The sequence below is a fragment of the Haemorhous mexicanus genome, chromosome 6 (genome assembly GCF_027477595.1).
Source record: "Haemorhous mexicanus isolate bHaeMex1 chromosome 6, bHaeMex1.pri, whole genome shotgun sequence".
Classification (NCBI taxonomy): Eukaryota; Metazoa; Chordata; class Aves; order Passeriformes; family Fringillidae; genus Haemorhous; species Haemorhous mexicanus.
Window position 1 is genome coordinate 33,046,578 of NC_082346.1, and position 27,789 is coordinate 33,074,366.

The following is a 27,789-nucleotide window of genomic DNA, read 5'->3' on the forward strand; positions in this document are numbered from 1 at the left end:
TGGCAAGAGGTTAATCAGCAACAACACCATTCACCTCATTAACATCTCCTTTATTGGTTTTGCTTCAATAAAACCATATTTAAAAGAACACTCTACAATAGGCTTGTAGAGGACTTTGAAGTATCACATTGTCATCATCAAGGTTTACTTATTCTTGCAATTATTGTTGTTACAGTAACAGAGTGAATAAGAAAAATGCTTTAGTAAGGCACATTGGCTGTCCTTGCCATATGCTTTCAAATAGTTAGTATTTTTTCAGTCAAAAAATGAATCTTTATTCAAAAAATAATGATCTTTTCTCTAATGATCCAGAACACTTGAAAACTTTCAACTTCAAAAAACCAAAGGTACCAGAACCACAAGCTGCAAGAGTACAGTAGAAGAACAAAGTACATTCATGTTGTGACAAAGTCGTCTTTGCATCCTAATCGGAGTTTACAGAGGTGAAGAGTGTGGTTCTGACTGTCTGTTGGAACTACACTGATTTTTTTAGATTTACATTTGAGCTGTATTTATTTTGTAACATGAAAAGAAGCCAACTGCAAAGATTGTTAAGTCAACGAATTCATTTTGTAGATTTAAAGAAGTCAGAGACAAGAGAAACCTTTTTCCATGCTAAACCATCGATGGCACTGTCAAGCAATGTTTGCACTAGTGTTTGGACTTTCCTAGAGGGAAGGAGGTCTGTGAATAATAGTGTTACACAGGGATAAAAATGTTTAAAATGTTGAAATTGTTCAGAATAACATTTCTACAACTTAACAACCAAAACTGTATTTACCTCAACTGCACTTACTTAAATATAATTTATATTGTATTAATAATGATCTTAAGAAAAAAAAAAGAGTAGAATAGAGTACAAATCTGAAACACCATAAAGCATCCCCTGGTCCCATGCTTACCTTCACATGACTTCCTTCTTTCTCGGACACCAGAGCCACATATGTAATCCCAGAGCACCTGCAGTATTCCTGCAGTTCTTCCTGGGACTGAAGTGAGAACAAAAGAAGGGGAACGAGACATTAATTTGACAGCTTATAAAATGACCAATTAAGTAATCAGTCTCCTGTATTTATTAAAGTAACTTGATATGCAACAGTCACACAGCTCAGAGAGAGAAAATCTTTCTTAACAACTTGAGCAGATGAAACTTCATTATGCATGTATTTGTGCACCCAAGGCTTGCTAAAATTGACATCAAAGTCTATGCTTGGGTCCTGCAGCCCAAGCTCCCACATAGAAGGGCCACCTATACCTAGAAGTGCAGAGTCTAGTAACTGTAAAAATGTGCAGTGTAACATCAGGCAGACAGTCATCACCCTGCTGCCTGCAGCTTTCAGTCCTGCATGGCTGGAGGTCTGCCACTAAAGCTGCTTCCTGTAAAACCAAGGTTATGCTGACTTACACAGCACTGGCTTGCAGGACAGCATTAGACAGAAGCAAGAACTATCCAAATCTTCATTCCTTGTGAATCAAAAAAACAAACAACCCCAAACCAAGAAATTCCAGCCCAGGTGATCCTAGGAAAAGTACATAATCTGGATTTTTTTTTCAGTCCCAAGGGACTGAAACTGTTGGAAATGTTATGGCAAAAAATTACAGAAGTCAGACAATGAACTGAATGAGCTCAAAACTTCTTGCCCTGCAGCACATGATGTGCAAGGGGCAACTGCAGAGTCTCTCTTGTTAGTCACGTACTGAGACACCTGAAGGTGAATCAGACTCATAATACTTAAGTAAGTGCCACCACCTCTAAAAGGGACTTCAGTGTTGCCATGTAGCTTGCTACACTCCAGTGAAGTAGTGCTGGCTACAGCTCTGTTTGCTTTCAGCTGGCACAGCTCACCTTGCCACTCTCTCTTTCCCTCCTACACATCTCTTCAAGGACTACATGGGGACCCATCTAGTAGCTCAGTTTGCTAAACTGTATTTCTAACAGAAGAATAATGTCAATATTCCCTCTGTACCTGAGTGTCTCTGGCCATCTGGCTATTGAAAAGTTGATGCTACTGTTCTGTTCTTGATGTACCCCCTATTAAGTATTAAATTGATTAATAGGAGGGGTCCTTCTTCACACTGGAAGAATGCTGCAAAGCCAGTGAGACTTTCTTTACATTATTGTATTTGAACAGCACCCCACATGCTCAGTATTATAAGTCTCCACCTCCATAAAAACAGAAAAATACCCCCAAAACAGTATGGTTTCAGTCTGCACTAATCTTGGAGAACAAGAATACAGTTAACACATGGAGATAAAAATTCTACCTGGGACCAGTCATACATTATTTCAGCTGGAATTCCTGCAGTCCAGAATTTCTGAACAATGTTGATAGCTCTACCCATTGACATCTGACCAACACTTACAACCAGCAGGTCACAGGAGCTGACAGAAACCTGAAGGGAAAGTAAAAGGAGACAGTCAAGGAGACAGTCACAAGACCACCTTTTCCCCTTCATAAGGTAGTTAAGGTTACAAAGATGGACAAATATGCCAACATGTGTCAAAATGCATCAAACTAAAAAAAAAAAAAAGGGATTAGATCCACCTCTCCACCTAAGTCTGTCTGAAAGTCATTGAAGCCCAATCTTTGATGCAAAGCACCTCCACAGCCTCAGCTTGCCTGAGGTATCCCAGTATCCCTGCCTACTCTGTTTTTTCCTTCCCACTCTCCTTGGCAATGTTAATTTATTCTTATAGAGAAGAGATAATAAAATACACATTTCACAACCAAGTGACCATGTGTGACACTGTACAAAGTAGATAATATTCTCAAAGTTTCTTTCCATCTCTATCTTCTATACTTTGATAAAGGGAGCAGTAGTAGGGGAAAAATAACACTAAATACCTACAGTTGTACTCTTCCAGCTGAAAGAATACACAGGCTGAGAAAAACATCCCATTAAATTGCAAATAAAATGGTGTAAGCCTGAAGATCCTGTCTTCCCTTAATTCTCATTTAATAAATAGTTCTATGTAGAGAAACAAAAGGAAACAGGTCATCTTGATGTCTGCCTTCTATTTCAGTATGGTATTATTTTGGAACACATCTGAGCATCTTATTTTTTGTCCATCTCTAGCTACAATTAGGTTATTGAACTGTCAGAAGTAAACCAATTCCTCACTCCCCAAAAAAGACTTACAGAATCCTCCAGACTGGAAACAGCAGCAGTTATTTTATCTATAGCTATGCTGACTCCAACAGCTGAAGGAACTGGTCCTACCGTCTGCGGCCCTCTAAACTGTGGAATCTCAAGACAAGAAAAAAACAGAATGGAAGACCAGTTAGTTATCTTGGCAAAATGGGTTAAAAGAAATTAATATTTACTAAAAGAGATAAGCACATACCAGATGATCATATCTGCCTCCTGCAGCAAGAATTTCAGGCACAGTTCTTTGTCTTCTTTTGATGTATGCTATAAACTGAAAGATAATACCATTGTGCTGCTGTATTTTGTAAACTAGTCCCAGATTTATAGAGATCTGTAAAATAAAAATCAATATGTGCACATATATAATTAATTTCCTCTTAGCAGCATGGATTTAAAACACCGTTTTCACATAAGGAAGACATATGGGAACATTCCTTATCTCCAAAAATTTAATATACAGTGACAAGTAAGGAAATTAAAGGTGCTTTAATCTTACAGCATCTCCCCAAAGAGCAAGCTTCAAGGAAGGTGGAGGCCTTCAGTAGTCATTAGATGTCTGTATTTTTTAAATATTTACAGTTTGTTTCAAAATTTATTAAATCCCCTCTTTTATGCTCTTCAGTCTTGGGTGGAGAAAGGAAAAAAGTCTGAGTGTCATTAGATAAGTTAAGGCAGAGCCTTCTGACTGGAAAAGGTCTTATTTTTAAAACGCATCTTTAATAAAGAAAAAAAAGGAAAAAAAAGGAAGAAGTATCAATTCAGTATTATTTGCCATCAAGACACTTGCATGTGCTTTCTCTATTGTAAAATATCTTGATTTCTTGGCATGTTACATTGCACAGCAGCCCTGTAATTCCATTAATTTATTAGCAGAGTATTTCACAAACCTGAAGTTTTATTCCCAGTTGCTTTAACAGACCAATTATTTCCTCTAAATCCTTCATGCCATGCTTCAGCAGCTGAGTGACACTTGGCTTTTGTTTTATCATTGTGTTTAGAAAGGGAAATACATTACTTGCTTCTCCCTTCTGCTCAATGAATTTATAGAGTCGAGAAAGCTAAAAACAAAACAAAACAAAAAATTATAAGCATACATAGCAAGACAGACAACATTCATAATAGGTCCCATCTAAAAACAAGAAAAATACCCGACTTTCTATTTGTGGGAGTAAGACATCTGCCTTTTTTATTTATTTTGGCTAGCAGGCTGTTTTTACCTAGTGCAGTTGAGGAAAAGAATAGGCAGACACAAGTCTCAGACTACCCAGAAGTTAACTTCAACTCTACGCACATTCAACATTTGCAGAGAAGTTTTTTAAAAGTTTCTCTCAGTTTTCTTTATTAAATACCTCTCCACAGTATTCCATTTACCCTTTATTAGTTTCCACATGTTTAGAGAACAAGGTGCAATACTGACTTTCAGAGAGAACAGAGAACAAAGTCAGACCACTTGCAAAGGGATTGACCTGAACAGCACATGTAACAGGTTATTTTTCTTCTTCTGGTTGATTAAATTACAAAGAAAATAAAATATTCCTGACTTATGACAAATTACAGGGAAATTAGCACTGAATTAAGATCACTTACACTAGCTGATGTGAGAGAAAGATTACAGAACTTGGCTTCTACTTCTCTTTTAGTTAGCTTTTCAGTCTACAAGAAAAACAGGTTAAAACAGCATTTGGTTGTGTGTAAGGCATTACTGTAATAATTCAAATTAATTTCACCTATATTCTGTGCTTTTAAAGTATAAAAAACCTAACTGATATTAAAATATATTTTAAATTTAATTTTTAAAATGTTTTTATTGACTAGCCTGTCAGTTCTTCATTAAACAGGTGAATAATTCTCTCATAAATACACATTCAAGAATCACCTTAAACCATCCCAATCCAGAAGTAATGAGAAAGTAATTAATTTACATTTACAGCCCAAAGATAGCCAGCCTTTTTATGTATCAAGAGTACACTCCTGGTTAGGCTGGCAATGGGCTGTTACTCATTTTTAGACATAGCCCCACAAAATAGAATATTCTACAGAGATGATTACAGAGGACAGGTTAATAACTAATGCCTTACCACAGCATCATAGAGAATGACGTAGACTTGATTGAGTTTGTCCTCTGGTATTCCACAGTGCAAAAGTATAGCTTTCAGTAAGGCAGTGTGGTTCAGATAAATACTGTAATTTCTTTCCTAGCAGAGCATAAATAATAAAAAAAAAAAGGAAGAAAGAATGAAAAAGCCAAGTTTTACTTGCATTTTGTTTTCTTAAAAAAACCCCAACCTCCACAAAACAAAGAGGCTTCCTAAACATTTAATAATAATAGTTCAAAATTAACTTCAAACCACTTCTTTCACTACCTTACCTTTCATCTCTAACTAAAGAATGGCAAGTCTTGTCCCATTCTACAGTAATCACTTGTTTGACAGAAGAAAGACATTATTTCAATGGTACTAAAAAGGATTCAGTTACTTCCTTTGCACATAAACATATGCTTCATTTTAAGTTTACCTAGGAAACACATTTTTTATGACAGTGTTCTATAAGTGACTATAGATTAAATGTGAAAATAGTTCTGTACTGGTTAAGTTAAAGGAAGTATCCTTTTACAACACATCAAACTAAATATTGAGTTAAATTAAAATTTTGGGTGGAAAAGAGAGGAAAGAGGCTGATTAGAGAATCTACCTGTAGCACTGAAAACTCTTGAATGATTTCTGAAATTGCATAAATTGTTTCTGCTATAGGCAAAAAGCTATTTCCAGTAGATGTAATGATGTCAAATGCACATTCCAGGAGTTCTTTGGGGTGACAGCGGTCTAACTTCCGAGGTCTGAAAACTCGCTCTATACAGTATCTAAAGGAAACATTGAAGAATGAATCAGCCTCTTCAGAAGTCAAAGCATGGTATCAGTGCAGAGTATCACCTCTACATCTCTTACCTTTTCAAGTTGGAGATGTTATTTCTAGCTACAAATCTTGCAAAAGGAATCTGAAAAACAAAATACATGAAAATTGTTGAAACCAAACACTTGGTTTGACTGAGCTCTGGAACTAGAGATGAATTATACTGTGTAATTACACTTGTACTCTCCCAAGTGTAATATAATCCCCAAAACACCTGACATAGCCAAGTAATATTAATCTAACCATCCTGCTGCAAGTTTTCATTTAAAACATTATTTTCACCTATGTTAAAAAAATAAACAAATGTTATTTCTTGAAAACGTGGTCAGGACTCCAGCTGTCAAGAGAAGGAGCACAGAACTCAAGAGAACAAGAACAGACATTGAAAGATACACTATTTCAGCAGTCAAAAGAAGTGTAAGCATAAACCAAATTCTACCACAGCACCCTCCAAATCCTCTGAAGCTTTGCCTGCAGAGATGATGCTACTTACTCTGAGGTCGTAAGGAAGCATTACCAGCATCCCACTGTGATCCATGAAATATGAAGCTTCATTATGTTCATACAGTTTCTTATTTCTGGGCATCAGCAGTGGAGTATGCAGCTTGATGGCTCCTGCACAAAACCAGAAAACACTATTATCTCTCATTTCAGAAGAACACCTGCTCTTTACAAGTTCATGAACACCCTTGCAGGGCATAATTATGTCAATCCGTAAGCAAAAAAATTACATTAAATGTCCTTAATGGACTTTCCTCTTCCATATTTAAAGAAAGAATGTCAAATTTTGGTTTATGCCTATGCTGCATGCTTCTTGGGCTCAGCATGGAGAGAGCCCAAGAGAGAGAGAGTTGTCAATTCCACAGCCCAGCAGAATCCTTACCTTGCCTTCCCTCTTTTAAACACCACCTTTCACAAAAGCAGGCATATGAAACATGAAAGATGAGAAACTCTGCAGTTACCAGTAGCAAGTACTGCTTTGGTCTAGAGACATTTCCATATTGAACAAATTTTGTCCAGACATGTTGCATCCTCTGTCTCAAAAACAAACTAGAAGTGTTTGTGTTTCATTTAAAAACATCATGAATACCTTTTTTTCCCTGGCTACATTTTGTGACCATTTATATGCATGAATCCAATCTTCATTGAAACCTTAATATTAATAATACCATTTATCACTGAAAAATAGTTTCCTGTTTTAATATTTGATTGAGAATCACTAGAAAATTTATTTAAGCTTAACTCAATTAGATTTTAACTCAACATTAATTTTTAAACAGGAAAAAAAGTGCCCCAGATAGAAAGAAATTCTTCTAGCCATTACAGATGTCAGACACAATCTAATGGAAAGAAATAAATATCCAGTCCCCATTTTTTTCCAAAAGTAGGAAAACATTTCAGTCCCTAAAATTTCCCAAATCTGTCAAGCTTTAAGGAGTCGTGGAAGAGGTAAACCCATCCTTGACTTTGTATTTCTCACAGCTTCTCACTCTTTTATATTGCCAAATTTCGATCATGCTTAATCAGATTATGATTTACTTGGAAAATGCAAAGTTCCCATTTCAAAATTCAGTATTTTTATATAAAATAGTATCATGAACATCTGTAAAACACAATTTATAACATTCCAAGTGTGACAATGGGTGCATAAATTTCCTTCTCAAAAAATAATTTTAAGCAAATACTATTATTAATGACTGGATAGATCCTGGATAGGAAAACCAGAGACTATTAAATATCATGGCATCAGCTTTGGCTCAGGAAGTTCCTGAACAGCGAAGCATTTCCAAGAATATATCTCTGCAAGTACCACTACACGCTTGCTTTGTTTCCATGCTCTCCCTTACGCTCTTCCCATTCTGGCTGTTCAGAGAGAGGTTACTGTGCTCCATGGATGCCTGATCTGCAGAGCTAGCCTTGTATTCAGATCCAGATTTTGTGTAACAGTCTGTGCCTCTAAAACCTCATACAGATTTATCAGAACAACCATGTACATTCAAAAATGTAATTAAGATTTTCACTCTTCTTTCTGTAGAAAATGTAAATCATTCAGATTTGATGTTAGTAGCTATTACTGGAATGACAATGAGAATAACAGAATAAAACATCATAAAAACGACAAATGATCAACTACTGAACACGTTTTCTGATTTCTCTTCTAGCAGTAAATACATTCCATTCTTTTAAATCCATTCAATCACAAAAAAGGAAGTGAATGACTTTTGTAAACACACCCACCGTGTCTTTTAAATATCCGGCTGACAATGTCACATACATGCTGCTGTATCTTGGCTGCCCAAATAGAAAAACTACCCTGAAACCATCACAAATAAAAAGTACATATATAATTCACGTGTGATGAACACTCCATGTAGACAATCATTCCATGTAATACAGGCAATAAACATTCTGCTATCTCATCCCACTAGAAAAAACTGCGACGGTTACATAATAAAAAATAACTACAGCTATATGAAGCATTATTGTACTGCGTTACCTTGAATTTCTTTAGATTTTCTAAGATTCAAGAGCTGATAAACTAAGAAAAATCACATCAATTAGAAAGAGTAAAAAGCATCCGGGGCAACACTTTCTGCTAACAACCAGCCAACCATTAATTTGACAGGAATTCAGAGTAAAGAAAGTATCATCTGGACATAAGCTTAAAGCTTTAGCTGCTACAAACACTGCTGGTTTCTTCACTGAAGAATGAATGCAAGGCTCAAATGGGAAGCAGCTACTGAAACCCACACAGCAGAGACTGTAGTTTTAAGTGGGAACCAATGTACAGGTGAATCTTGAGATAATGCAATTCACTCAAAAATGCTACAGAAATGCTTACCCATATAAGCATATTTTTAAAAATTCAACACAGGGAAAAGCCAACCCCACACCTCCCCTGAACACCTACAAACCTTCAGCATATCACTGTCATAAGTATAGTCTATTGCTGGAGATATACGCTGTGCAAATATCTGACTCATCATAGTCCGGTAGGCCTTGCCATCAACGTTTGCTAAGGTGTGGTGCAGGACTTCATGGAGTTCAGACTCCTCCATTTGTGGGGGTGGAAGATGTTCACTTTTTAACAGCTCCACAGCTGTTGGTCGTGCTGCAGGATCATGGTTGAGGAGCCACGTAATAACCAACCTCTACAAATTAAATCAAAATTCTACAGATTAGAAACATTTTGTAAGTTAACAGTATTTGCAACAAACTTGGTAGTCATATCAATTCAATAACAAACTGAGACTCTACATGGGAAAAAACAGCAGAATCTGAATCTTTGGGATGGACATTATTTGCTTAGTAAATTATGAATGTCTTTTATCATCATCTGAAAAAATTAATTAAAACACAAATTATTAAAAATGTGCCTCCTGGGATGACAAAATATGTAGTATCCTTTTCCTTTGTTGTTCCATGGTATGCTAGCTCCTGCATCTCTCTATCAACAAAATTAAGAGAAAGTTAAGAGAAAAAGCAGAAAATGCATGAAATGAAAGATTTGAGAGGCACAAGTGTTAGAGTAGGGGGAATCTTCCTGGCATATTTCAGCAAAATGTACAAAATGGAAATGTTTTATGGTATTAGTAACATGCAGATTGCTGTTTTACAAGCATAACACACTAAAAGTTAATACTAATGGTCAACAAAAGAGCTGATTAGCACAGGAATAAAGCCATCCAGATGGTCTAGATAAGATTACACTGCTCCTTATCACTTCATTACTCTGCCGTGGAGGCCTCCAGAACAGCTCTTGGCAGCTCTGTCAAGCTTGGAGCAGCCAACTGAGCTTTTGCACATCTCTTTCTGTTGTGTGACACGTTTCTTTCAAAAAGTTTAAGTAAAAAGTTAAACAACTGAGCTGTCTTTTCTCTGAGCATAAAAAGTCAAAACTGTCCCTCAGAGCTTTAAAGATGTGCTAGTGAACTCTAAATTTTTTCATGACTGTGCTCAGAGAATTTTGTGGGTAAATATATTTCCATGTCAACTTAGACTATTCTTTTGAGGTTTTGTTTCCTTACTTCGTTCTAATATCATGTAATAAGAACTTGGCAGAGAATACTAGGCGGGGAATTAAGTGGGAAATTAAGGAGCAAAAATTATAATCAATGTTTTCTGAGAAGGAATACCTAATAGTTAATATATATTCAGAATTACCTGCTTTGCATGCTTGACTTCATCAAAGTCCTTAGGAAATACAATTGCAGGCTAACAAAACAAAAACCAAAATCCACATTTGAATTTTAACAAGCAGTCCAAATTGCTCAGATTAGTCTTACTTTTAAGTTCTATGTATTAAACTGCAAAACAAAACAAAGCATTTCCACTGCCTGTGGAAAAAACAAACAAACAAACAAACCAACTCCCACATGGCAAATTAAATTTATTTGAGGAGCAAAAAGGAAAACAAATGCTTTGATGTTTTGTAGAACAAAAGTACAACCCATAATCACAAGCATTTACCAACTACAAATACCAACTGATTCCTGAGAAAGGCCCACCAGGCCTGAACCTAAGTATACTGAAGAGATGATTACTTTATCTGACATGTAATAATTAATTTCACAGACAGAACACAGACTGATGGCAATACCATCAGAATCTGCAGTGCACTAGAGGAATGTCAGTGCACCAGCTCCAATTGTATTCTTCACTTTTCATGATACATTTTACAAACCTTGCTTCTGAGCACTCCCTATGGCAACATTTTTTCCTATATTTTGCATCCTTTTGCTTCTCTTAACAAATTATTTGATGCATAGAATTAGTATGCTTCACAGCTGTGTACTTACCAGCCTTAGCTGACCAAGAACAAAGACCCTTTCTGATGCAGTATTCATAGGATGGTAACACATTTCAAAGAATATTATACCTAGGCTGAACAGGTCCACTTTCTAAGGAAGGAAAAAATGAAAACTTGTATATAGTACCTATCAATTCTCTGAAGACAAAAATAGCAGAGCAAAAAAATCCCAACAAACGTTTAGGTTAAATGTAAAGCTGGAGAGAAGGCTGGGTTTTTTCTGTCTTTTTGTGTGTTTTTATTATTATCTGCTTTTAAAGCTTTTTTGTTAGAAGAAGACACAACCCAAATGATACCTGCCACATCTTAGATTCCTTGCTACCTTTTCATTAAGCCTACTCCAATCATACCTGATTGTATGTAGATTTAGTGCTTCCTTGGACCTCTGGGCTGACGTACAGCGCGGTGCCAACCATCCCTGTCAAGTTACCTATGTGGCAAAAGATGAGAGCAGCAGTTTCAAGAAAGTCAGAGAAAAATGCAGCATATCAAGAAAAAACACGTTCATGTTCTCTAGGTGGGAACACAGTCCTTACAAAGAGAGACCCAGCTGAGAATACTTTGACAAACAGTTCTCACCCTCACAGGTCAAGTATCCGTGTCTGTCTGTAGTAACTAAACCTATCTATTGCTTTACAGACTTGTAGTAGGTCAGCACACAAATGTTACAACTAAATTTCACTGCCATTATATTTGCCTTTAAACATACCATGTACTAAAGTTCCCTCTAAACACCATATTCAGTCTAGCTAAAATCAAACCAATCAACCAAGGACACTGAAGTCTTGAAATTGTCCTATATAGGCAAGAGAACACAAGTGCAGATGGAACATATATACAGGTTCTCTCTATACCTCGCCATGAGAGAAGCACTGACCTAAGGCAGAAGGCTAGCAGAGGAAGCTAATTAGTTCTTGGATAAGAGGCAAAACTGCCAGATTATAACACAGCTGCCCAAATTGGTGGCCAGGGGGGTCCCACTCCTGGCTTTAATAAAGAGAAATTTAATTTTCAAAGAACAAATGGAAATTTTAACAGCCTATACAAGACCACAGAATATAAATGCTTGCTTAAAATAATTTATAACAAGTTGCAATGTAAACTAACCTGATGGGTCAGACACAGCAGAACCATCCGAGAGATTTTCCTCTTGTTTAGAGACCACCTGTAACCAGCAAAACAGTCAAACTGTAAATGACACATGAAATACTTCTGTTGGCTGTTCTTGTCACTTGGGTTGGCAGTGCATGGTTTAATTCTAGAACCTTAGAAATTTAAAAGAAATTTAGAGCACTCTCAATATATAAACATTGTGGTCATTTAACTTATGGGTTGTTTTTTTTTGGTTTTTTTTTTTTTTTTCAAGTAATTACATCACCAAATTCAAGAGTTTTTTCATTCACTTTAAGCTGTACTTACTGCATTTGCTGGATAATCTGTAGCTAAACCAAAATCACCAATTTTCACATGATCATCTGAATCTAAAAAAATGTTCACAGGTTTCAAGTCTCTGTGGATCATTCCCTGTTACATGAAGAGAAAAAAAGAAGACTCACAGAATATTAAAGAATAAACATTATTCAGAATAGAAGTGCTTATAATGGACTGTAAAATCATATTACATACTTTTAATACAGAGGGAGACCTACTGCATTAAGTCACTAAAGATCAGTCTTGAAGACAGACTATGACTTGTAGCCCAGAAGCCAGAAACAATTTTCAGTGCTACCAGATATCTAACAATGTTTTTACAAGATGGTCAAATTTTTATGACTAATGGGCAAAATCTGAAGTGGTTTATTATAAAATTCATGTTCATGATAAAATATAATAAACCCTAAGAACCGACTAATAATGGAAAGGGCAAAGAGAGGAAACTTATTAATGCACGCCCCAAAATGAAGAACCCACAGAGAAAGAGGCCTAACACAGATATTATGTGCAGGTCATAACTATCCTATTTACTGACCTTCTCGTGGATGTAAGCTAACCCATCCAAAATTTCTCGGAAAAGCCTCCAAAGCCGACTGGTATCTTCATGTAACCCTTGGTCAATAGTGTCCCTTAATGTGCTCTTTTCACAATATTCCATCTTCAGTTGTGCATACACAGGGGAAAAAGGGAAGAAACAAGTTTCAGATAATGTACTGTTCTATCTGTACACCTATGACAGACTAGGCTCAGGAGCAAATAGTACCACCAAAAAAATCAGCTACCTGGAATTCTCCTGAGAGCTGTCTTTTAGCTATAAACATGCATTCACTTCTGGGTCCTACCTCATTTTCTGGGACAATGGTATGAGCCTGCAGAGTAGCATATTCTCTAACATAAACAACAAACTGAAACCAGCCAAGCTATAATATGTGATAAAGCCAAACCACAAACAATCTCTGGCTCTATTACACTTCGTGTCTTAACTGCTTTTATTATGAATATACACAACACATACAAACAAGCGTATTAAAAACTAATTCCATCTACTTGTAACTTCCTTCCAGACAAGCTCTAGCATTAAGTGCATTCCAAAATATTGCACATCACCACAGAATAGTTAGCTATGATATATAGTTATATATAGTTAGTTTCTGGGAGAAGCTGACTAGCTCCTAACATAAAGGAGGTGTCAGTAGGATAGCCTGAAGCTATCCTGCAACCCTGAAGGAGTTTGACTGTGTGCCTACTGTTAGAGCCATACAATGGCTTTACAGATTACTGACTTCTATTAAAGCGCATACACAATACTGGGCTTTTGAAGAGAATTAGAAAGTTTTCACATCTGTGAAAGACAACTTTCCCTCAGGAATTTAGCATGGTAGACTTCAACTCCACATAGGGAATTAACACCAATTAACAACCAAACTGAGGACACCAGCTGTAGCGCTGGGGATTGGGATGGATATTCTCAACAAAAAAGCACAAGGCAAAAAAGTGCTTTGAAAGCCACAGTCTCCAAGGTTGGCTGGTTGGTTGTTCTGTGGTTAGATCAGGAATTGCCAACTTTTACTTGTACATGAGCAACACCAGTTCTCCCATTACACACCGTGGCACTACAAAACTTCGTTCTCTCCCAGCACAAATATAGAGCCTTGGAAGGCACAACAAACCCTGTGCACTGCACAGTGCCTTCCACCAGCCAAGCCTTCAGAAAACCAGTCTAATGCAAAAACAGCACTGAACTTATTTGTTTGCATTTTTAAAGGTCAGTATTTCTCATGAAAACCAGCAACTAGTCTCTGCAGGCTGAAATAAACTGTATCCTTTCATGTGAACACAGGAGCACATTTGTACCTGAATGTAGAGATAATGCACTGTCTGAATGACTGGCGTCCTGTCCTCTCCTCCATGGCTATTCTTTTCATTGCCTTCTTCATTCTTTATCACAATGAAAGCAACAGAACAGTTAGCTACAGGAAGATGTGCAGACTTTATTACACATACTACTGTTTTTTTTTTTTAATGGCTGGAATACATTGATGAGAACTCAGCTTCTATAGATAGTTGGAAAAAGAGCAAAATAATACAATGAAATTCTGTAATACCATTGCATCTAAATAAACTAGAAAAACAGGTGTGACCAACTCTCAAAGTGAAAATGAATAGGATTTTGCCATCATTAGACACTGAAGGAAAAGAATTCTGGAAGAATTAGATGAATCCTAAATCTCAAGCTGTGTCATATTAAAAAAAAAAAAGAGAAAGATAAGATTTGATACTAGAAGACAGAAAGCTTGCTTGATAAACAACGCAACCCCCACCCTCAACCAACAATTTTGGTATGGTGTGTATACATATACATACATATATTGAGAAAAGAATGCACTGCCATATTATTAAATTATATACTGAAAACCTTTTCTTGTCAATGTACATTATAATAGAAAGAGGAAGGAGATGAAGCTTTAAATAAAAGCATGTTACAGATCATCAGGGCTGGCAGTGACATTACTGTAAATGCTGTAGAAGAATGTGCATTAGCTTTCTAGTGATACAGTGCACTCACTGTCCATAGCAAGTGCTGTGACACAATCTTAAAATCAACTAAAACCTTAGTCATTATACTGACTTCCCCTCTCTTTCAGACTGCTAGCAGTATGTATTTGGTCTGCTTTTTTAAAATGAACACATATACTGGTTAAAATCATCTAAAGGCAGAATAGAATTTCAACTTTGAGAGGTTGTAGGACCATGTAATCTGTATGGCTAAATGTTAAATCATAAACACACTGAAGTGTTAAACTTGCAGTAAACTGGGTCATGACTGAAAAAACACCCATATTTAGCTCAATAAGCACTTTAGGAAACAGAATCCAGATTAGCTGCATCAGACTGATTTCTACGGGATGCTCAACATGGCACAACACTTACTCTAACAGACAGGTAAGGTTATGTTTCTGTAATTACAGCAGAAGTGAAATAAAACTTCTCAACTGACCTTTTTACTTGTCAAAGACTATTTTATTATATTTTCATTTTCATTAACTTTATCTTTACACTTACTGGAGAATGACCTTTACTATTTTCATCTTCGTTTTCAAAAATTATTTCGCTTTCAGAATCTGTGGTTGGCCTGTTTAAAAACACAGAAAGAAAAAAAAGTCTCAACAGTTCTGCATACCAAGTAATGGTAAAATTGCAAAATTCCAAATTCTTACTAAAGAATTTGGAAATTATTTTGGGGGGGGGGGAATCTAAGCTTCTGCTGAAGACTTTCTATACACTTTGAACAAAAGAGCAAAACAAAACAATACCCAGAAAAGCATCCTGCTTGCAAAGAAACACTTCCTTTCACAGTCCAGTTCTAAAAGGGAAGGTGTATATTTGCCATCAGTAAAATTTAATTGCTATATCCAGTAAGCAAAACTGAGATAAATTTACTTAATTGCTTATACAAAAAAACACTGAGTGAGAGAACTGAGCCATACACAGAGGAAGGTATGGAATGCACAAATAAAAAACAAAACAAAAAAGGGCAAGTTTGATATTTTTCAAGATTTGTAATGATTCTGTTATTCTTTATTAAAAAAATTTATTCTCAAGGCTGGAAAAGACAGTCAAACATAAAGTAAGCAGTCATTCATTCTGGCACAAATAAGCAGCTTCAAGAAGCCTACACCAAAAAATTTTCCACACAGATTGACAATCCTTAGCTAGAAAATTTCCTCTTCCTGGCTACATAACTGCTGGCAAATACACTGGTTTTGAACAAGGGGACAGAATAAAATACAGTGAACTACTTCTGATAAAAGAAATGAGAATGGGAAGACACAAACTCAGAAAAACTAACTCTGCTCATGCTCCCTTTAGTGCCAGTACTAAAGCCTACTTACAAAATTGAATGGGAGAACACGCCATCACCATCATCGTCGTCATCACTGGACTCCTGATCAGCTCCACTGAATTTGTTGCTGGAGGATCTTTCACATGAAGTGCTCCACTCAACTGAACTTGTCAAACACGGAGGAGGAGCATTAGTTTCCACATCATTTGACTCCTCAGTGGAAAGGATGAAGAGACCAGCTTTGGGGGGCATTCTCCTCTCATCAGCTGTTTCACATGTTGACACAGTGGGGACAGGACTTTCGTGTTTTTCTATCCAAGCATTGTAATACCTCACAATATTCTCATGGTTCAAGCGGGAAAGCAACGTCACTTCCCCCTTAATCCTCCGGAACTGCTTGCTGGTGGGGTTTATGCGAATACGTTTCACAGCATAATAGCAACCATCAAGCTTATTTCTCACCTGCAAAATTCAAATTAATCTAAAGTCAAATGCTTACAAATGCCTTACCAAGCAGAGACAGATGAATAATTTCATGAAGCAGGAAGTCTTCCTTTCACCTGGAAAATTACTACAATTCAAATGCAAGGTTCCCCATTCTGACAGTCTCCCAGCAACCTCTCACAAGAACTTTTCAGACAATTCAATTCTAGATAAAAACCTCAACACAGGCACAGCACTAGCAGACAGTAAATAAAACGATGCAAACATTGAATATGTTTTTCTGCTTCAGAGAAAACAAACATATCCTCAAAAAGGTTTCTACAGAGGAAACAATTTTTATACCATACCTTGATGACTGCTCCAAAAGCCCCTTTACCAAGTAATTTTAGCTCTTCAAACTCATTGTAGTATCGTGAAAATTGTCTCTGTGTTTCTGTGAAGAACGAAGCACTGGATATCTGACTGCTGGGTACAACTGTCTCTATGCAATCTATACCTGCTGAATCTGCAATGAAGACAAAAGTTACTGTCACTGGCAATATGGGGGTAAGGCACTAGGGACTGTAAAATAAGGAGCAAGGAGGAGACAAAACCTAAATAACTTCAAGTGCAACTAAACCCTAAAATACAGAAGTGCTCTGCTGCGTAAAGCTCTAGTACAAGCATAAATCTTAATACTGTTTTTAATTACCAAAGTGAATTATGCTGGACAACGGAATGATTTTAACAAGAACGTAAGAAGGAAAAGTCTCATTAGAACACCATCTGCTCAGGACAAAGTTAAATCTATATTTACACCATGCAGGAGATGGATGAGTTTACAGGTTTCTTTAAAGCATGAGCTGCTTCTACAGAACAAAAAAACAGTAGTCAGTCCACCCCAGCCAGATTTGCACAGAGAAGTTAAAGATCACACTACCTTTTAAGTTAGTTAATGTAACACACTTGTGCAGTCTTGTGAAGCTGCAGCACAACTCAATTTTTCTTACTGCAGGCATGTAGTCCACTTACTTAGCAGAATACAGGAAGAAGAAAATCTTACCATCTAGATTTTCTTCAGCTACAGGTATTTTTATTCGTGGAATGTTTATAAAACTATGTTGTAGCAACTGTTGAGGAGTCCATCTTTCTTTATCTTCCAAGCAAACACACCTGTTAGCGAACCACAGAGAGAACTATGTGATGTCTGACATAAACCTTAGAAGAGTTCTTATTATGTCTAAGAAATTATTACCGCCATCATTTAGATGGGAATCAGAAGCAAAGATAGACTAATGGGCTCCTCACAGTGATGTACATTTGGTGGCAGAGCAGAGAAAATGAGCACCAAACCTACTCTCCCAAATCCCAGATTAGCAGCCTGAGCCATGAGATCCACCTCTTCTATAAAAACTACAACTAGCAACACAGGAAGACCTATCTATTCTTTAAAAAATGTTAAAATCTTAAAAACAACCAAAAAATAAACAAAAAATCAAAGACAAAAAGATACAGGAATATGACAAACATACTTTTCTAGAAAGTCTTGAAAGTCAGCAGGTAAACTGGTAGGCACAGCAACTGGGAATTCCTTGGTTACTTGGCCCTGGCTGAGCGAAAGCAGAAGCAAGCCCAGACGCCACACATCTCCTTTTTTTCCAGGTTTGTTGGGAAGACCATCCTCACTAAAACGAACCTTGGTTTGCTCAAAAACATCAGCTTTGCAGATGTCAGCTAAGCGCTTGGAAATGCTGTAGTCTGTGACCTTGATGTTTCCTTCAGCATCTATCAGGACACTGGAAGCACAAAGGACCTTGTGCACTACTGAATTACTGTGCAAGTAGTCGAGAGCTGACAAGATCTGGATCACATAATGGCGCAACTGCTCAACGGGAACTGGAGTCTCTTTGTCCAAGTATGTAGAAAGGCTGCACCCACTTATGTGCTCCACTAAAATATCCACCACAATCGAGTTGTCCCGTTCTTTGAGGTTCATACATTTGTAATGTACTATGTTTGGGTGACTTAGCTTCGCCAGTGAGCTGAACTCTGTTTCTGCTCCCTGAAGCTGGGAGAGAAACACAACATAACATGGATTTTGTCATATCTTGGGACACACTTCTAATAAAATATGTAACACAAACAAAATACTTATAAAATATATGACATCCTCATACTTTTCTAAAAGGGAAGTATGGTGCACTGGAGTAAGTACAGCTATGATTTTAACAAGTAAGCTTGATTCATTCTTTCTTCAGAATTTCAATTTTTTATTATGCATACTTGCAAACATACTTTCTTGTATTTGTATTATTGTAAAGGAACTCCTGAATACCCCAACACACTCATTTTCTTTCATGCTTAGATACGCTAAAAGATTAGCATTTTCAAATTCATTACTACCCTCTCAAGTTTAATATGAACTAGCAGCCTAAAGAAAAGCACTGAACCTCACCTAATCTTTATTAAGCCAAATGCAAAATACAGGCATTACCTGTTTCTTAGACTTCTCAATCTTTTCTATTTCATGAGTTGTAAGAAACTTTCCCATCTTTTTTTGCCAGTGCAGAACCCACTCATATATTAGAACAAAATCTCCACTGTGAATTTCCAGGGCGTTGTAGACAGATTTACCAAGCTGTTCATCTCTGCCTATACACAAAGGGACAGAAGAGGAACATGGCTTCTTTTGTTTCTAAGGATTTGACAAAAGCTCCTGCAAATGTTAAATACCAGAAAGTCTGTTTTCTAAAGTCAGAAACATAAACCTACTTACAACTAGACAAGACATGTATCTATCTAGTAAGTATGGAAGCTATCAGGCTTGATGAGACTGAGTGCTATGTAACAGTACTCATATGAAAGCAATCACATGACGACAAAAAACTGCTGCACATTTTCAAGAATTTCAAGTTTTAATAACTGAACAACTTTCCTGCTTAGCAAATGCCAAGTTCTACCCATAGTAACACAATTTTTCATTCTCAAACTGCAAAATAATAAAATTTTCCATTCTCAAGAGACTTTCAGGCTGTTCATCCATCCACTGAGGAAGTGCTATATTGAAAACAAACAATGAAAACATCTGATGGTCTGTCCATGTGGACACTCCATGGAGGTATTCCAACTCAGTTTCCTGTCATATCCTGTATTAATGTTTCTGCTGAACCTGCTGGTTTTATGCCATTGCTAGCAGCAATGGAAGGAGAGTAAGTATCCATTTCCAGCCCTGAACTTAGTGGTTTCACATGTTACTGAAAGCATCCCAAACCCCAGCATTTCAAATTGCAATTGTAATTTTGCTCACCTAGACATTTTCCTTTATGGACAGTAAGCTGTCCAGCACCACTTGTGCTGAAGTTCAGAACTTCGTGATTTCCAGGGGACTCTTCATTATTACTAACAGAAAGTTGGCGCTCTCGTCTGCAATGTGAAGAGAACATTTTTCTCCAACTCAGAAAGATAGGTATATTTAAAGTCAGGAGTTGAATAAAAATGTTAAAAATTGGAAAGTTCCCAAGTTATTCACAGCATGTGGCTTAGTAAACCATGACAAATAAAGGTAGGGGGGAAGGTGGCAGGGAAGAGACCAAAATGAAAAGGTCAACAACATGGCACACATTCTCTTGCCTTCAAATTTCACTTTGTAATCTAATGCTTGCAACAACAACAAAAACAAAAAAACCAAATAAAAAACCAAACAAGTAAATAAATCTAAAAAATCCACATGCAAACTGACATACTTGGAACGTCCGGCTGAATTTGGTCGGTGTTTATTATTCACCCCATGTTCCAAACAGCTCCCATTTACGCGTGAAGCAACTCTATGTCCTGCAGTATCTCTCCTATGAGAATCTTCTTGATTTGTCAGAGCAGCTATTTCCAAACGTTCCTATAAATCAGGAAAAACACCAAATAAGTGCAGAAGCCATTCCTATTACCAAAATATGCAAGTACTTAGTTGTTATTCTATGAAGTCATGCAGAGCACAGAAGACATATGTTTTCATAATAAATGTACACACGAGACCAAAGAAAAAGTGCTGAGATTTCAGAAAGGACATTTCAGCAATGTCCATGGCAAGAATGCAAAGAAACTGGAAACAGCTTTTTTTCTATGTCTGTTTGAAAATATCCACCTTGGTACACTCAAGATGCTAGTATTTTCCAGAAATAAACCCCAGAAATAATCAAGAACCCATTTTAATTCAGATCTACTAGAAGCCCTGATGAAAAGATGTCCAAGAAAATTTCAAATTTTTACAAGTACTGTTACAGTACTGGGAAGAACTTACTGCAATGTTTGTTTGCACACCTGCTTAGGAAGAATACCTGTTTGGCAATCTCTTTCTTTTTTCTTTCTTCCCTTTTCTCTTCCTCCCTTCTCTGAATCTCGTTAAGGATTTCACGTTGCTGAAATAAATTTCAGTTGTTAGAAATGCAACAGTACCAGCAATGCAACTGCTAAAATCTTACCCTGATTTGAAAGTAAAAAATTACAATGATGATTTTTTGGAAGTGTTGAAAGAGGACTTTGAAGACGTCATAAGAATAAAAAAAAATAAGTCAAATTAGCTCTCCTGAGGAAGATAATAGCATCAATTGCATGATACAGGAGAATGGAATTGTAAGTTACTTCTACTGCCAGACCCAACAAAAAAGTTTCATGCACACAAAAAAAAAAAAAAAAAAAAAAAAAAAAAAAAAAAAAAAGGGAGATAAATCCAAATGATCTTCTAAAAACCAGAGCTATTCTGTCCATGTTTCCCACAGAGTGGAGACTTCACACTACTAGCCCCTGTGAGACTTGGATGAATCCCCTCATTTCTATTGAAGGATATTGGTGGTCTGACATCTCTTCAGATAAAATTTCTTGCTCTCTAGAGATGCCTGTCACAGTGAATGTTCCAGTCACCCTAAGAGTGAAAGAAGGTATGATTACCTGTCTGCCTGACTAACACTTCCTAGTTTACAATGCAATGAACTTACTATGTACCTTAGCTTAAATGTTTGTATAAAGTCCTCTTGATCAGGGGTTTTTATAGGATTGGGAATCAACATTTAGGTTTGTTTCAGACACAAATATTTCCCTGGGTTAAAACCACATCATTAAAATATTACAATTACAGCATCAGATAGTTCATATAATACACACTGACCAACTCATACTGGCAGGTGTCACAATAATTCACTAAAACTCACCATTATGCAGAGTGATTTTAAAATCATGATTATGTTATTTTAAGAATATAGGGTTATTCATACATTGATTACTCTTACCTCCTGCTCCTCTCTTCTCTTAACTTCTTGTGCCTTACGCAATTCCTCTTGAGCCAATCTTTCCTGCTCTTTCTGATGATTTTTGAGCATTTCTTCATGAAAAGACTTGGAAGGTGGTTTATTATACTCACTAAGAAAAGACTGTACATGGTCAGCAAGTTCAAATATCATGACCTGAAAGAAAAAAGGTACAAATGAAATGCAGAGTCAAACGACAGCCAAATGCTACCCACCCCAAAAAGCAACACAGCAGAAGCATGACTGTAAATTTTGTTATTTATCAGGGAGAATTTATCATATTTCACTATTTTCTGTCAGAACTATTTATTAACAAATTGTAACAGGAAAAATCCCTGACCACAGTAGCAATGATGGCAAAAATTACTGAAAGACAGACAACCTAAGCCATCTTATTTTTCTAACAGAAAAGTGAAATCTAAAAATAATTTTCTCATCTTCTTTTAGGCTTAATCTTTCTATTTCCACAGATATGGGTTTATGACATATGAGCTACAACAGAACAAATCCTTTGCATTTATCTGTTACTGTACCTACTGCTATAAAATAGTTATTATTTCACTGCTAACCACAAATCCAGCCCTTCCTCTGCAAAGCAGTCTCCCCTTTAGAACTATAAAGTCCCATATTCATAAAGCCACAATGACTAAAATAAGAACTGCACTGAAAACTCTGTTACATGGTTTGCCAGGTTGGAATCAATCTTCAGTTTACTTGAACTACTGATGATCTATTGACCTGTCAAGGCTTAAGCTTTCAGTAGTCTAGTAGCATCACCTTATTAATTCAAACACTCCCAGTGCTAAGAGACCATTTTAGCTCTAAAATTAAAGAATAGTTCAGGACAAAGGTGCAGTCAGCAGCACCACTGAGCAGGATTTGCATGTACAGGTGGGAGATCAGCCAAAATAAATTGTACCATCTGCCAGTAATAGGGTGACATTTAGAAGACTCTCAAACACTGAATCCCCTCCTTGAAAGTAAGAATGAAGCCAGGAGGCAATTCAAAATAGAAAGAACAGCACAATATGCATAAATCTGACACGTGCAACTAGATTATCTTTCCCAAGTTACTATTCAGAAGGCAAGGTAATCATTGCATGTACACATATTAAAAAAGCCCACCAAAACCAAGAGAAAACTCAATAATTAAAAAAAAGACTGACAGTCTGCTGATCAATTTCAATAGGTGGTTGAGATATTTTCAAACTTTCTGTATCACAGAATACAATTTAGTAAGGAATACCTGTCAAGGTAGAGAGAAAAGTTATGAGGTATTGTCAAACTTTCTGTATCGCAGAATACAATTTAATAAGGAATAACTTTTCTCTCTACCTTGACAGGTATCTCTCTTTTCACTGCAGATAAAGTAATTCAGGATAGCACTGCATATGCCATTCATAAAAAATGTGTACCATACATGTAACTCACAACCACATCTGCACATTGCTGGAGCAAGCATGACTGACTCTCTCTTTGGAAAATCAACATTAGGAAAATGTGTGACATATTTTTAGATCATTTCAATGAGATCTGAAATCAAACTGGGACTTGGAAGCCCTACAGGCTAATAATTCTTGTGGTCACTTGTGAGCAGACCAAGTATACAACGCACAGTTTTGTGGTTACTTAGAGAATGTAACCCTTGTACTTCCTATGAATTGTCCATAGCACTGTCATTAGAAAAAAACTAACAGCAAACAACAACCCCCCTACCCTAAATTCCAGAATACTTTATTAAACTGCTAATTTCCAAAGATACTGAAAAATCAGAGAAAATTCTTGGTTACTGAACAGAACATATTTAGCTAAAAGTTATTGTGACAGTATCTGCAGAAAAATTGGCAATCAAAACACAAGTATGGTATTCAAATGGAAAAGAGGCTTGATGTGGCAGGAGTGAATGACAGTTAGCTCTTGCTAAACCTGTGAAGTTGACAGGCTTGGGAAACTGAAAGCAAAATACTACCCACTTCAGCCTATTATAACGTCCACAGCTGTGTAATATTCACTTTTAAAAAGACAAATGGAGCTATTCAAATGTGTTCACCTGCAACATTTCCAAATAGCGACAAGTAACATACCAAACGCCTGCTTTCACCATGAATTCTTTGTTTGCTTGTAATTCTTTGAATCACTTCAGTCCTCAACATCAGAAAGGTACTGCTAATACTAAACATACCCAAGGATGTATAAAATCCCTTAAAACAGATAAAAGGTCTAAGCTTCCCATGTTTCTCTATCTTTCCTTTTTTACCCAGTTCCAGGGAAACTCAAATATCACTACTCTTAAACACAGAAAAAAAAAAAGGCACACTAGCATGGAGTGACTGTACTTCAAAGTGTTGAGCTGGTGCTGGAACAAAGGCCTCTTGTCCAGTTCAGCGTTAGGCGAACAAGATCACATGGAAAAACTTCCCAGGTAAGCACTGTTTGCTTAAACAAATAGGGCCTCATGATATTCAAATCAACCTGAAAAGTGCAGAAAGCTCTCAGGTTTACAGTCAACATCGCTTTTCATACTGCCAAATAACTCAGAACCTTTAAACCTAATAGCGTGAACCTTTAAAGAGGAATGAAGCTTGCAGTATTTATACATGGATTTTGAGAGCATCCACAGCCTGAACTTTCATTAATTAGAAACACTGCAAAAAAGGACAGTCCTTCCTTCCTTAAAAGCAATGCAACTTACACTTCCAATGTGGATGTATTCCACTATATTACACTATACACCTTGGAACTATTTAGGTTCAGAGTATATTTCTCAAGGAAGTGAAAAGCTCTTACCTCTCCACAGCGCTGTTTTGCTAATTCAGCTAGTCTGGATTTTAGTTCATTTATTTTCTCATTTGACAAGCCTTTTGAATTTTTTAGTTGTATTTCAGGAACTCTGTGGAACAGCAATAAAACACAAAAAAGTCCTCATTAGAAAAATTGAGTGTAAAAGCAACAGATTGTTGATAAAAACTGTATGAGAGAAACGGAATGGAGTTCACAGTCACTTGGCAATTAGCCAATGCTCAAATAAGCAGAATATAAATATTACATATACAAGATAAAGTCAGAAATACTGTATTATATTCCCTATCATCAAATTTTCCGGTTGCAAATTACCTCTTGGTAACATTTAACAGCAGAACTACCAAAGAAACCCTGCACACTCTAGTAATTCAGTTCCTAACCACTAACTTACTGAACAAGCCATTTAAAACATAACTAACATAACATTTAGATGTTTAAAATTTATTTATCACCACTATACAGGTAACACAAACCCTAAGAAACAAATGCAATAAATGAATATCAGCTATGTTTTAAAAATATTTAAAATATCTGTAGATGTGTTTTAAACTAAAACAAAAAAAAAAAGAAAAAAAGAGAGAGTAGCTGTTACATCCTTGTTACAGGGTATAACTGAGCCATCACACAGTAAGGAACAGCATTTCCCTTCTACAGCACTCATGCCACAGCACAAATGGATGGACTGAAGGGAGTTATATTTTGGACTATCAGTGGTATAAGGACCGAACAAAACAGGGCATAGAGCAACACTTAGCCCAAGAATCACTTGCCAACACAAAATGGTGGGGCAGGCTCATCACCTGCAACTTCTTCTACACTCTCTATGGAGAACTCTTCCAAAAGCTAATCCAACAGAAAACAGAACAACAGATGGCTTTAAATAGAAAGGAGATTCAGTCTGTCTCAGATGAAAGAGTCAGGAGCTCAAGAAGTTTAACAAGGGCACTAAGACAGCGGCAGGTACACCTGTGGTTATGTATCTGCAAGCTGGGGCTGCAGTTCTGTACTGACAAACTCATCCCTATCATTGTCCACTGCACAAAAGACTAAATCCAATTCAGGTGCCAAAGTTTAGAGTTGCATATTATAAAATACCCCAGGCTTAATAAATACTGACATGCAGAAAGCAAGACTAAGAGCGATGAATAAAATTACATGTCTTTTCAACTTAGACTTTGCTACAGAAAGCAGAGAAAAAAGGTTATATTTTAATGTTCACTTACGTATCAGGGTAAGTATGTGGACACTTGACCCACAGGTCAACTTTGGCATACACTTCATTAGCACCGGTCAATCCCTGAGGACGCAGAACTAAATTAATTTCAGGAGGTTGTCGTACCTGAAACACAAACCAAAACTTCTGATTGAAAAGGTTCACTTGGTTTTGCTTTAATGAAAACACTCAACTCTCAACCTATATTATAGTAGAATACAGCTTAAACCATCCAAACCATGAAAAAAATACATTAATGTCTTGACACTGCTCAGTGGGAGTGAACTGGTCCACCGACTATCATGGTTTATCCAGCATATTTTTACAACTTCTTCAGATAATTGTAGTTACAGTCATTAGAAAGATAATTCAGACTGAGCAAAAATGAGGTTCTGTAATAAAACTTCTGTTCTGCTTACTGTAAGACAGCAGTAGAAAAAAAAAACTTAACACAGGTTATTTATATTACAAATTAAAGCATAAGGACAGCATTTTTCTTTAGATGACTAACCCAGGCATTGTTTTATTTTCCAACATGGCAACAGAAGATAATGTCACATTAATATACATATTACATGGCAAAACCAATGGACAGTATTTTTTTTTGTAGTTGTATTTAGTGTTTTGCCATAAACCAGAATTTTAACAAGCATTGCCTTCCCCATCCCTACCCTGTTCAAATCACCAACTCAAAATCAGAATAGAGTAAAATACGTCCATATAGTTATTCCCAGCTTTTTCTTTTCAATTAGGTTTAAAAACAAACAACAACAAAACAACCCAGCCCTTAGTAACATGAAAAACAGGGAGGGAAGTAAGACGACAGAGAGTAACAAATACAGAAACAGATGGTAACTATCCCCTTTGCTTTTCTAGTGAAGAGGCTAGCAGGTATGACCTTCAATACAGTGTGAACACTTCTGGAAACCCAACAAATTACTGAGAGTGCTCTCACCAAACTTCATAAAAAGAGAAAAAAAGTCATAAGTTGCTGTAAAAAGTTTAAGTTCAAGTCTCTGGCACAAAAGAAAGCAGAAGATATATAGCATACATTCCAGACAAAAGAATGCAAAAACAACAGTAAAAGTGAACCTGTGGAACAGAACAGTGATCATTATCTCCAGATACAGGAAAACAGTACCCTGGACACAGCTGGTAAGGAAATATCAATTTGATGGGGACACGAAAGACAAATGGAAGAGAGTAATGAGTACCAGGCCTGAGCATTAACCAGCTGTAATTAAAAAAACCCCACACCTATAAAAATGAAAGCAAAACTATTATAATGGAAATAGGTGCAATGTGACAAAACCACAGCATATAATAACTATGTCAATATTGTCATGTATACCGACGAGATCAATTAGTTGAGCAAGTATGTAATTACTAGGTTAAGGAACGAATTAAGAGGCATTTAAAAAGCCTGACAATTACTTTAAATGCAATTTATGAGCACAGCACTGATTATAGAGCGAGCGCTTTCATCTCGAGAATCAGTCGCAAAGGTGGCAGGTCGCAGGGTTGAGGGAAGGACCACGGGCACGCAGCGAGAGCCGCGACACGTCAGGCAAGGAAGACAAGGAGCGGCCCCAGCGAGGCAGCGCCAGCGGCGCCCCCGCCGCCGTCCGGCCCCGTTTCGCTCCGCTCCGCTCCCGAGCCAGCCCGGCCCGCTGCCCTCCGCCCCGCGCGCTGTGCGCGGACCCCGCTCGCTACCTTCCAGGCCTGGCTCTGCCGCAGGTCCTGGAAGTCCTGCCCGTAAATGGACTCCAGCACCTGGAGCTCGTTCTCCTGCCGCAGCTGGTAACTCTCTGGCGGCTCCGCAGCGAGCTCCGCCGGCAGCTGCCGCCCGCCGCTGGCCCGGGCCATGTCAGCGGCGCCGGCGGGCGGGCGCAGCGGCCATGGGCCC

General features: G+C 37.2%; 1 protein-coding gene across 2 annotated transcripts in view; it reads right to left on the minus strand.

The window, feature by feature from the left end:
- EIF2AK4 (eukaryotic translation initiation factor 2 alpha kinase 4) overlaps positions 1-27,789 on the minus strand; it is a 37,020-nt gene extending 9,231 nt beyond the window's left edge. For both annotated transcript variants that reach the window (XM_059849775.1, XM_059849774.1), the window contains exons 1-32: positions 27,597-27,789; positions 25,894-26,009; positions 24,656-24,758; positions 21,851-22,024; positions 20,903-20,983; positions 20,315-20,463; positions 19,879-19,994; positions 19,066-19,223; positions 18,104-18,639; positions 17,635-17,744; positions 16,940-17,097; positions 16,198-16,610; positions 15,368-15,437; positions 14,159-14,242; positions 12,840-12,962; positions 12,290-12,394; positions 11,978-12,035; positions 11,221-11,300; positions 10,860-10,961; positions 10,225-10,275; positions 8,976-9,212; positions 8,299-8,374; positions 6,554-6,675; positions 6,096-6,145; positions 5,842-6,010; positions 5,229-5,345; positions 4,738-4,803; positions 4,038-4,208; positions 3,347-3,481; positions 3,142-3,249; positions 2,266-2,394; positions 903-989 (exon numbers count right to left, since the gene is read on the minus strand). In XM_059849775.1, coding sequence (XP_059705758.1) covers positions 903-989; positions 2,266-2,394; positions 3,142-3,249; positions 3,347-3,481; positions 4,038-4,208; positions 4,738-4,803; positions 5,229-5,345; positions 5,842-6,010; positions 6,096-6,145; positions 6,554-6,675; positions 8,299-8,374; positions 8,976-9,212; positions 10,225-10,275; positions 10,860-10,961; positions 11,221-11,300; positions 11,978-12,035; positions 12,290-12,394; positions 12,840-12,962; positions 14,159-14,242; positions 15,368-15,437; positions 16,198-16,610; positions 16,940-17,097; positions 17,635-17,744; positions 18,104-18,639; positions 19,066-19,223; positions 19,879-19,994; positions 20,315-20,463; positions 20,903-20,983; positions 21,851-22,024; positions 24,656-24,758; positions 25,894-26,009; positions 27,597-27,749 — 4,407 coding nt within the window. In that variant the 5' untranslated portion in view covers positions 27,750-27,789. The remainder of the gene's footprint in view (positions 1-902; positions 990-2,265; positions 2,395-3,141; positions 3,250-3,346; positions 3,482-4,037; positions 4,209-4,737; positions 4,804-5,228; positions 5,346-5,841; positions 6,011-6,095; positions 6,146-6,553; positions 6,676-8,298; positions 8,375-8,975; positions 9,213-10,224; positions 10,276-10,859; positions 10,962-11,220; positions 11,301-11,977; positions 12,036-12,289; positions 12,395-12,839; positions 12,963-14,158; positions 14,243-15,367; positions 15,438-16,197; positions 16,611-16,939; positions 17,098-17,634; positions 17,745-18,103; positions 18,640-19,065; positions 19,224-19,878; positions 19,995-20,314; positions 20,464-20,902; positions 20,984-21,850; positions 22,025-24,655; positions 24,759-25,893; positions 26,010-27,596) is intronic.